This window comes from Phascolarctos cinereus, unplaced genomic scaffold, assembly GCF_003287225.1.
Source record: "Phascolarctos cinereus isolate Bilbo 61053 unplaced genomic scaffold, phaCin_HiC Scaffold_1;HRSCAF=81, whole genome shotgun sequence".
NCBI lineage: Eukaryota > Metazoa > Chordata > Mammalia > Diprotodontia > Phascolarctidae > Phascolarctos > Phascolarctos cinereus.
Genome location: NW_027555514.1, coordinates 275598370 through 275609349, shown reverse-complemented (window position 1 = coordinate 275609349; position 10980 = coordinate 275598370). Strand labels below are relative to the sequence as shown.

Below are 10980 nucleotides of genomic sequence, written 5' to 3'. Positions count from 1 at the left end.
TTTTTTTGGTGAGGCAATTGGGATTAAGCAATTTGCTCAAAGTCACACAACTAGTGAGTGTTATGTGCCTGAGGCCGGATTTGAACTCAGGTCCTGAATCCAGGGCCAGTGCTCTATCCACTGTGCCACCCAGCTGCCCCTTGGACATTTTTTTTATGCTTCTCAATTATTTTAATTTTTAAAATTAGTGGTTTTTAGCAACTGATCAATAAGCAGGTGCTCCTCGGTTTTGAAGACAAAATGCACTGAGCACAGGGGAACCTCATTGTGATGCCCTGGGGTTGAAGAATGAGATTAACTAACAGGCGCCTAGGGTTAGGTCAGGCTTTGTGCGTGCCTAGCAGACATGTTTCTGGGGACACCTGGGGATAGGTGGCAGGGCCCAGTCTTTGTAACAGTTAGTGCAGTGACATCCTGTGACCCAGCAGCGCTCTGAGACCTTGACAGAACAGAAGCATTTCTGGATGGTTTGATCCTGCACTCTCTGTCCACAACCTGAACGGCTCCAGCTAAAGGGCTGTCCGGATGATGTGCACAGACCAGCTTGTGCTTCATGCAAGGGAAGAATGAAGAAGTTACTGAATCTCGGGAGTTCTTTTTATTTGAATGTGAAACCCTAGATATCTTCCACGAATAAAGCCACTGCCTCGCATTTTAGTCACCCCCCCCCACACACACACGAATGTCACACTGGGTGGTGCTATCAAAGATTTTATTTACACAACATTTGCTACAACAGCCGGTGTCATATTTCCACTTATGTGTTTCTTACCCATAGGGTAATAGGTCCACCATAATTGTTCGGTGTATCTTATAAAACAAGAAGGAAAATCTATGTTAATAACCACTAACAAAGTTCACAGATTACTACCAACTGGACAAAAAAAAAGTCTATGGAAAGTTCTCCCAGGAGTACAATACGCTTTGTTTCCACACATACACGGTACAGTAGGGGCTCAAAGGCACATCTTCGAAAGATTTTTTTTTCCTATCAAAGTGTCGGAAAGTGTTATAGTCTCATGAAGGAACAAGAAGAGCCTTTGTCAGCCCTGGTGCTTGGCCAGGCCGAGTTGGCTTCAATTCATTTGCAACATGAACCTGGCATAGCTGGAGTGTGGCGTTCAATGCCAAACATCCATGATCTCAAAAAAAAATCCAAGATCCCTCTTCTTCCCTTCTTTCCCTGACTGACAATAGCAGTTGTGCAAACTTGGGACCAACACATGTAGAAGAAGCTCCTTCAACTTAAGGCAGGACAGAGCAGGCCTCTCTCTCTCTCTCTCTCTCTCTCTCTCTCTCTCTCTCTCTCTCTCTCTCCCCCCTCCCCCCCCCCCCCCTCTCTCTCTCTCTCTCCCCCTCTCTCTCTCTCTCTCTCTCTCTCTCTCTCTCCCTCCCTCTCCCTCCCTCCCTCTCCCTCTTTTTTTCTATCTCTCTCTCCCTCCCTTTCTCTCTCTCTCTCTCTCTCTCTCTCTCTCTCTCCTCTCTCTCCTCTCTCTCTCTTCTCTCTCTCTCTCTCCCCTCCTCTCCCTCTTTTTTCTATCTCTCTCCCTCCCTCTCCTCTCTTTCTCTCTCTCTCTCTCTCTCTCTCTTCTCTCTCTCTCTCTCTCTCTCTCTCTCTCTCTCTCTCTCTCTCTCTCTCTCTCTCTCTCTCTCTCTCTCTCCCCCTCCCTCTCTCTTTCTGCCATGTGCAAACCCTCCCCTCCCCATCCCACTCCCCCACAAATAAGACAATGTTTACAATGAAAGATAATGTAGGTACTATCACAAGTGATAGTGTTTAGGAGAATATGAGCCTTCCAAATCATGCAGTTCCATCCAGGCGCAGCAGAAGAAAGGACACCACAGAACTGTGCAGAACACCTCTCTCAAGCGCTCACTGGACAACACGTAAAACGAAGGATGAATATGGAGGCTTCTCTTCTCAGTAAACTGAGTACCCACCAAATAAAAGAAGGCTCCGTTCTGTCTCTACCTCCATCCCCCAAGACTAAAGAGTGTTTATCCACACGGAAGGGAGTGGCTTCTTGGGCTAGGCGCCACGCAAGACACAGTCTTGGGACGGAGGGAGAAGATGAGGGTTAGCCTCCTGAAGACAGGGCTCTACAGAAACAGTCCGAGCTGGCTGATCTACATGAACCCTGCCATGCTGGCATTTAGTGAGTCCTGTTTCTGAACTAAGGTTTACTCATCGACAATTCTAACCCAGCTTTGCATTTATTAGGAAAGCAGACATCTAGGTATAGTCCCATGAGTTCTAAAAGGTGAAGAGATCAAGTCTTCTGGTGTCGGTTGGTTGGATTTTTAATTATTATTATTATTATTTATTATTATTATTATTAAATATGGGTTCATACTATACCAGTCATTTTCATTTTGCCCAGCCTGTCGAAGCTTCTCCATTGATATAGGCAAAACCGGGAAAGTGTTGCATGTGCTCATACTCAGAATTCCTGCGGGTGGTCAAGGGGGTGTACATGTCACTAGAGCTTCCGTATCTTGTCGGGTGCACAGGTGGGCTTGGGTAGCACGTGTTGGCTGAGGGAACTTCTGGCCATCGGGGAGTGACCGGCGTAGGGTGTAGTCTAGGGGCACTACTCATCAAACAAGGCTCCATCCGGGAGGTGGGGCTGTTGAAAGGGTACTTGGTAGGGTAGAAGAAAGAAATTCAAGGTTAAAACCATAAGCTGTGCATTACTAACCAGGTTAGTCATATTCACGGTCTGCTTCAAATTTGATTATTTTAGGACACTGCAGCGAAGAACTCAATGCTTTTTAAAAGACACTGGAGAAAACCATTAACCATAGGCAGAGGAGCATATTCATAGCCTGAGAAATCCTGGTGATTTGGTCCTCCTAATGAACAAAGCCCTGTTCCCTTCTCCTAGCCTAGTATATTTGGAGACCTGCCTTCAAGGATAGAGAAAATCTTTTGGATCTAAAGGAAGGGACATAGATAAGGTGAGTTTCATAAGTTATGGAACTGATCACATTTCATCCACTCCCAAGAACAAGATTTCAAAACAAAATACAGTGACCCTCTTTAAAACCACGTTTTCCAGTTGAATTTGGCTATTGTATGAACTGGTGCTGAAAGGGAAGATTTAAGAGGACAAGAATCAACAGCCCAGAAGTTACTGCTGATGGATTTTGCTAGAGATGGCTCCTATTTTGGTTTAAGGCAATGGCAGTTCTTGGAGGTCATCTGAGTAACGAATGACAAGTGTTAGGGATTGTGTTAGGATGAGGGAAGAAGGGTATTCCAGAGGAAAAGGGAAGATTATGGGGCTGAGATAAGACAATCATGGGGGCTTTGGGAAGGCTGGAGGCAGAGGGAAAATGACTCCAAGGAGAGAAGGTTCCTAGGAGAGATTTGTTTTAACGACGAGACACTGCTGGGCTATGCTCCCATTCGTTTTCCTCTGCTGCCACAACAGCTATGCAAACCAGCCCTTTTTTAGCACTAGCAGAGGAGAGGAGAGGGAGGAGGTGCTGGCTCCCCCTGAAGACTCATGCCAGTTAGTACAACGATAAGCCTTGCTGTGCTAAGGGCCACCCCAAGATGGAGGGGAGCCAATCATCCGGGGTAGGGAGAAGGCAGGGAGTGAAGGAAAGTGCTTGTGTGTGGATTCTTCTGCTCCCCATCTGTCTCTTCTGACAGTTGGAAAGTAGGGACCGGAGAGATTAGATAGGGGTCTGCCTCCTGTAGGGGAGACAGACAGGCTGAAGCCTGGACAGCAGGGAGGAAAGGGAGAATGACAACAATGACTGCTCCTTCCAGTCAAGGCAGCCAAAGAGAATCAAGTCTTTCCCCTGTGAGAGGAGCCCAAGGTTGGATAAAACCTGGAAAGCAGGGGGGAGAGTGTTGGGGCCAAAGATGGTGGATGGAAAACTAGCCACTTGAGGCTTAACCTTGAAAGGAGGAACTGCACCTCGGGAATGGATTTCCAAATGGGGCTAAGCCCACCTGACCCAGCAACCATGCTGTCAAGTGAACAGCTGGGTAGGAGGGAGGGCGTAGGTGGTGACTAGGAGCACCAGGGAGAAAGAATCAGGGCTGTTGCCAAGGAGACCAGAGAAGAGCAAACCCCATCTTTCGGGTCTCTGCAGAAGATCTTTAACCCTGAGAGATGGCTGATCGCTTTTTCCTTCTGCTCTGTGCTGTGACAGCATTATTAACGTGTTGTGGCTTTGAAGGAGCCAAGACAGACCACTAAGAAGGCAGGACAGGAAGCCTCCCAGCCTCAAATGGTAGAGCAGCCTTTGCAAGGAAGTGAGAAACTGGTGTGGGGTGATCACTCATATTATAGATGGACGTTTCACTTTGCAAAGAGGATCTTTCACAGACACTTCCTTGGTGCTCTTCCAAAAGCCTGTTTCTGCTTCCAAGTCTTTTCAGGAGCATACCCTGTACCTGACAGAGTGAGATGTCCCCCATTCTGCATTTTAAACAGAGAGGGGGAGCACAGGAGGTGTGTCTTCTTCATCAAGTCATTTCAGTAGCCCTCACTGCTGCCCTCCATACCCTCCAAGCTAGGACAGGGGGGTTCCCTTATCCAGGGGGTACATCTTGTATGTACCTGTGAATTCTGACTAGGACAATGGGTATTCATTCATCCTCATCCTTTGGTAACTCAGTGGACTTGGAATTTCATCTGTGTGGGCACTGCTACCATTGATGTACATTGCAAATACCTCTATAAACCTATAGATGGTCTCTGAGAGTTGCTGTGGCCAAAAACTTCATCCCCCTGAAGGCAATTCAAATTAGTTCAATTCAATAAGCATTTATTAAAGTGCCTACTGTGATACAGGCACTGAGCCACACACTGGGTGTACAAAGACAAAAAATAAAAAACTGTCTGTCCCTGCCCTCAAGGAGCTTGCATTCTACCTATTTCTTTCTTTCATTTTTAGGTGAGGCAGTTGGGGTTGAGACTTGCCCAGGGTCACACGGCTAGTTAGTGTCAAGTGTCTGAGGCCAGATTTGAACTCAGGTCCTCCTGACTCCAGGGCCAGAGCTCTATCCACTGTGCCACCTAGCTGCCCCATTCTACCCATTTCTAATGAAACTCTTTGAACTTAGCTAGGCTGGCTCAGGTGGCTCAGATACACAACCTGTACTCAAAATATTCTGGTTTGGTGGGCATCACAGGTAGGATGACCTTCAAGCAGTGACTTAGTCACTGGTCACGGCAGTGCCATGAGAGGAGGGGGAAAAGAGCTGATTTTAGAGTTGTTATGGGGGCAGCTAGGTGGCACAGTGGATAGAGCACCAGCCCTGAAGTCAGGAGAACCTGAGTTCAAATCTGGCCTCAGACCAAACACTTGACACTTACTAGCTGTGTGACCCTGGGCAAGTCACTTAACCTCAATTGCCTAAAAAATAATAATAAAAAATAATAAATAAAACAAAAAAAAATAAAGCTGTTTAATGGACCTTAGAAATTATATAGTCCAACCTCCTAGAAAGTCCAGGTTGAGTTATGTCCAATAGAATGGAAGCTCTCGATCAATGACTGTGGGTCAATACCTCACCTGTGATAATGTAAGTAGTAAGGAACAGAGCCAGCATTCACACTGAGGTCATCAGCCGCCATATCTAGTGGAGCTGCCCACTGAACTGCTCTGCCTCTCACTGATGACATACCTCATTATAATGTTAAATGGTACTAGATACACAAGAAGCCTTGCCAGAGCTCCCCTGGCATTGCCTTGGAGGACTGAGGACCACTCGCTCACCTTGGAGGCTTGTTGATTTGACCTTTGCCTTTCCCCAGAATCCTTAGCATCTTCAGCACTCAGCTCAGCTCAGACCCTCACCCTGTCTCCCTCGCTGCTAAAGCCTTCTCCTCTAAAACTACCACATATCTACTCTGTAGTTACATGCCCGGTGCTTTCCCCATTAGAGTGTAAGCTTCTTGAGGGCTTTTGCTTTGTATTTGTATTCCCAGCACTTAGCATAGTGCTGACTCCTCGTGAGTAAATGTCATCCATTGACTGAATGATTGATGAGACCGCATCTGAGCAGATTAACCCGTGCAGGCTGCTTGCCACCAGATGGAGCGTTTTCCTTTATGGGAACATGGCACGAAACTTTGTGGGTTTTGTCCTTGACCACGTATCACATATGCAGCTGTGCCCACGGGTTGGGTCATGAGCTCAAACAAGAAAATAACAACTGGGCTTTAAAAGAGGCTTTAAATATCTCCTATGTGACAATCAAATTCTGTTATGGCTGCTTCCCACATGGAAAGTTCTGTCCTGGTAGGTCAGCTAATTGCAAATGAGTCAGTGACTTCTTTTCCCCATAGTGAAGAGACCATTGAAAGACAATATTTGTGAAGTGCCCATTGGCCCCTGCCTGACGATGAACTCAACCAAGCTTCTATTCAGCCTTGTTAGAGTGTCCACAGCAAAGCCATCTGCACAGATGCCGACCCAGGCAGCCTGCATCACCTCTCGCACTCTGCATCCGGCTTTAATGATGGGTCCCGGAGCTTGTAGAACTTGAAACACTGCAGCCCAGAGATCGGGGCCAGGCATAAAGGCCATGCTTGTTGGAGGGTTCTTAACAGGAAACTGCCATTTTTCTGGGTCAAATCCCTCTTTTTGCTGGGACCGTGGTTAAATTGAGATGAGATGCATGGCTTCCTGTCCCTTGTGAGTGGTGTCTGCGTGTGTGTGTGTGTGATGGGAGATCAGTCAAATAGTTAGAATTTAGGTCCTTCCAAACTTTAGAATGAATTTTGCTTTTTTTGGGGGGGAAGATGGGGGACCATCTTAGAACATGCTATTTTAAGAGACTATTTCCAGTTCCAAAGGCTTATTTTTTTCCACATGGAGAAAGAAAGAATGAATTCTTTATTCCTGTTCTCTGCCAAACTGGCTGCTGCTTGTACAAGAAGGTGAAAGGTGGCCCTGTGAGCATTGCAAATTGTTTTCCTAATGAAAGCTGTGCTAACATCCTCTGACATGTCACTTGAGGACTCAGGGCTAATGGACCATCCAAGCTCGATGGCCAGCTGAGTTCTCTCAGGTCAAGGTCAAAACCCTTACCTGGAGGAAAGATGAAAAAAGAGCCCAGCAGGGTGAGCTTTCCACAATCAACAGCAAAACCAGCCCACGGCACTCTATGCTTCATCTTGAGACAGTCCCTGAAAAGCTGAACACTGGCCTTCCAATCCTCACGGCTGTCCTGTGAAGGCCCCCTCCTCTTTGTACCACCCATCATTCTATAAATGGAGAAACCATGGCCCAGAGTGGTTACAAGGGACTTTATCTTACAGTCACTGAGGAAGTCAATGTAGAGTCAAGGGAAGAATCTGGACCCATTTTTCAGCCCTAGCCCTGCTTCAGAAGCTTTGCTCTGTTGGTAATCTAGAACCCTCTCTAGCTACTGCTTACTAAATAACATTGTTCAGGTATGTTTTCCCAGACTACAAAAGGATTACCCATTTGGGGGTAACTCCCAGCTACCATAAAAAATCAACTTAGGCAAAACAGTACCGTGTGAGACTTAGAAAGCCATCCATCTCTCCCCAGGTCAGTCAATTAAGCACACATTCAGGAGATCAGCTTCTGGGATTTCATAAAGGAGAGAGGCCAAAGGTTTTGACTTTTACCTGAGAGAACTCAGCTGATTATGGAACTTGCATGATCCATTAACCCAAGTCCTCACGTGACATGTCGGGTGATGTTAGCACAGCTTTCATTAGGAAAACAAGTTGCAATGCTCATAGGGAAGAGGAAGGCCGGAAAGAAAATAAAGGAAGGTGTGATTTCATTTTCCCCTTCATTCTTAGTTGACCTAGACTGCACTATTTGGATCAAAACCGGACCAAAACATAGAGAGGATGCGTTCCCCATCACTGGTGGTCCCCAAGGGGAACCTGGATAACCACTTATAATGAGTATTACGGAAGTCAGATACAAGTTGGATTCAATGGCCTCTGGGCTTCCTTCCACCTCTGAGAGTCTGTGATCTTTTGCAAGGCAATTCTCAGTCATCATTAGGACCTCTGAAAGCAGCCCAGCTTCTGCTCCCAAGAGCCTCAGCACCTATGGATGCTTGCATCTCCTCCTGACGCAGCTAGAAGCCTATAATGAATGCCCCAGGTGATGACCTAGTGGAACCGATGCCCGGGCTTGTCTGGGGATTGCCCAAAGGCTCTCCCTTGATGCTGCAGATGGAAATCAAAACACAGCCATTTACCCCAAGTGCCCGAGTGTCGTGGCCATATTCTCCTGCCTTTATCCAAAACATGATGTAATCCAAAAAGCTTTTAGTGATCTCTTCCAGGCTACACAGATGTGAAGCCTGGATCATCCATTTTTATCCACACACCCTGATATTTGCCAGAGGGAAAAACTGGGCACTGAGTGATGAGTGAATGAATGAGAAAGTATTAATCAAGCAGTTACTATATGATGGTAGCTGTCTGGAAAAGATTGTCAGGTCGCAGCCCAAAACTCTTTCTCACATGTCTCACACAGAGATGAGAAAATAGAAAATTGGAGGAGCGATGAAGCAAGAGAGGACTGGGTTAGGTGTCCCCCACCCCAGTGACCAGAAGCTCCTTGGGGTCAGGAATCCCACCACTTCACAGAGTACCATGAACATATTACAAATGCTTACTGAATTGAATTGGAAAAGTAGAAATGAAATGATAGGCAAAGAAGCTTTGTCAACTGCCTACTAGAGAAGGTTCCTGGACATAAGTGAGTCTCACTTGCAAAGAGCCAAGAGAGTTAATTGAGCAGCATAGACATCCCAGGGGAAAGAATGGACAAGAGACACAATCAGGTTGTGTGAGCCAGCCAACTTTCCAATCTGTATTTAAAGGTAAACTCCAGGCTTACTAAGGGAGCCCATATTAAGCTAGGTTGGTAGAATTGCTTATTCTTATTGCAAATGAATGTACAGAAGGATGTCACTGGAGCTGGTTCATATTGGCTTTGGAGAGTCGATTGTTAAATTTTCAATGTTATACATCGGAAATAAGTGAATGCTACAAATCAGGGCTTGATTGATTATTCTTATCTAGAATTAAGAAAGGGATGGAGAAAATGTGAATAATGAAGATGAAGCTTTAAAGTGTGGGTCTTAAATATGGTGGTGGTTGTTGTTGTTTATTTTTGGAGAGCCAGTTGTTAAACATTTTCCAGCCTACTCCTGATGTCACCTGCCCTAGTGATTGATTGCAACTCCTGGGTGTATGTGGTGGAACGAACAGGAGTGATACACTCAAGGTCTTGAGCTTCTTGCATCGAGGGCACTAAGGGCATCACAGGTAGAGAGGGAAGTTAAGGTCATTACAGAGACAGTTCCATTGGGATTCCACCTTGACAGGGCAGGGCTTGGTCAAAGGCTCAGGGCTAAGCACAAAAGAGATGGTAGAGAAGGGGATGTGCTGGAAAAGGGACAGAATGCTCACAAGATAACAATATCTGAGAGGTAACCCCAACTAGTGTCCTATCGTCACTATAAGGAAAAGGAGACTAAATCTGAGACTAGGGAAAAGCCATCAATCAGTCGGTAAGGACTTCAACACTTACTATATGGGCAGCGGGGTGGTGTAGTAGATAGAATGCTGGGCCTGGAGTCCAGAAGACTCATCTTCTTGAGTCAAATCCAGCCTCAGACATTTACCAGTTGTGTGACCCTGGACAAGTCACTTAACCCTGTTTACCTCAGTCTCCTCATCTGTAAAATGACCTAGAGAAGGAAACAGCAACCACTCTGGTATCTTTGCCAAGAAAACCCCAAATGGGGTCAGGAAGAGGCTGAAAAACAACTGACCATATGCCAACCTCTGTGGGGTTGTCAGATCCAGCTTTAGGGAGGAGCAAGCTGGCCTACCTCTATCCCAACTCTCACGTGATGTTTCCTCCATCTTCTCCCAGGCTAATGGAAGAGGAAGGGTAAGCGCAGGGAATGTGCATTTCCTCAGGTGCTTTGTCAGATTTTCAACCCTACCCAGATTGGCGGCAGCTTGGTACAGCAGTCTCTTTGATGCCATGTGCCATGGTTTACAAAATGGCAGATTGTACAAGACATGGGGCCACGTCATACTAGGCATTAGATGTGCAAAATCCAAAATGTAACAATCCCGTCCCTCAAGGGGCTTACCTTCTACCTAGGGAAACTTATACGTACACTCATCTATGTCCATATCTTAGAAATATACAGAAAATACACACAAAATCAAGGTAAAGTAATTTCTAGGGGCAAGCACTAGTAACTGGTGTTGGTGGTGCAGGGAGGTTTCTCAGGTAGGAAGTGGTGCTTCAGCTGTTTGCTAAAATAAACCAGGGATTCCAATCACCAGAGAGGAGGAGGGTGAACATTCCAGGGAGGAGAGACAGCTAGAAAGCAGAGAGGCAGTAGATAGAGATTCATGTAGGAAGAACAGGACCCAGGTCACTTTAGCTGTCACCAGAGATATTACTAGTCATTTTATTGCCTGGAGCAAGCACCCCAAAATGTGCCTGAAGCAAGCAGCAAGAAATTCAACCTCTGATCAGCTTTTAAAGACAAATTCAGTTGGGGGGGGCAGGGGGGAGCTTCAGGAGACAACTCGGACTTTCAGACATGAGGTCCTGGGTTGGTTGGGGGGAAGACCCCAAGATGTTTCCCAAGAGTCGAGAGACAGAGATCCTGTGACATTAATCCCTGTGGGAAGGGACTCTGGGGTTATGGGGGAAGGGATATGAGGCTACCATCAAGGGAAAAAGAAGGGCGGGGCTGGGTCAGGGAGGATCTCACCTGGGGTAGAGCCACCGGGGTGGGGTGGGGGGTAGAATGAGACCAATAAGTGCCATCCAGTATTTCTATTTTAACCAGCCATTCCTATTTTAACCAATTATTCTTGTTAACTAGGCGCTCAGTTATTTCTATAAGTACTATCAGCAGGTTCTACATTTCAGTTCCTGGAGGCAAAGTCCCAGTTGCTTTCCCCTAGTCATGGCTCAGTTTGTCAC

At 46.4% G+C, this 10980-nt stretch overlaps 1 protein-coding gene across 3 annotated transcripts in view; it reads right to left on the bottom strand.

Annotated features, from left to right (window-relative positions):
- Window positions 1-1692: 1692 nt before the first annotated feature.
- Window positions 1693-10980, bottom strand: part of RFX4 (regulatory factor X4) — a 131494-nt gene continuing 122206 nt past the window's right edge. For all 3 annotated transcript variants that reach the window (XM_020982427.2, XM_020982428.2, XM_020982429.2), the window contains exon 18: window positions 1693-2641. In XM_020982427.2, coding sequence (XP_020838086.1) covers window positions 2369-2641 — 273 coding nt within the window. In that variant the 3' untranslated portion in view covers window positions 1693-2368. The remainder of the gene's footprint in view (window positions 2642-10980) is intronic.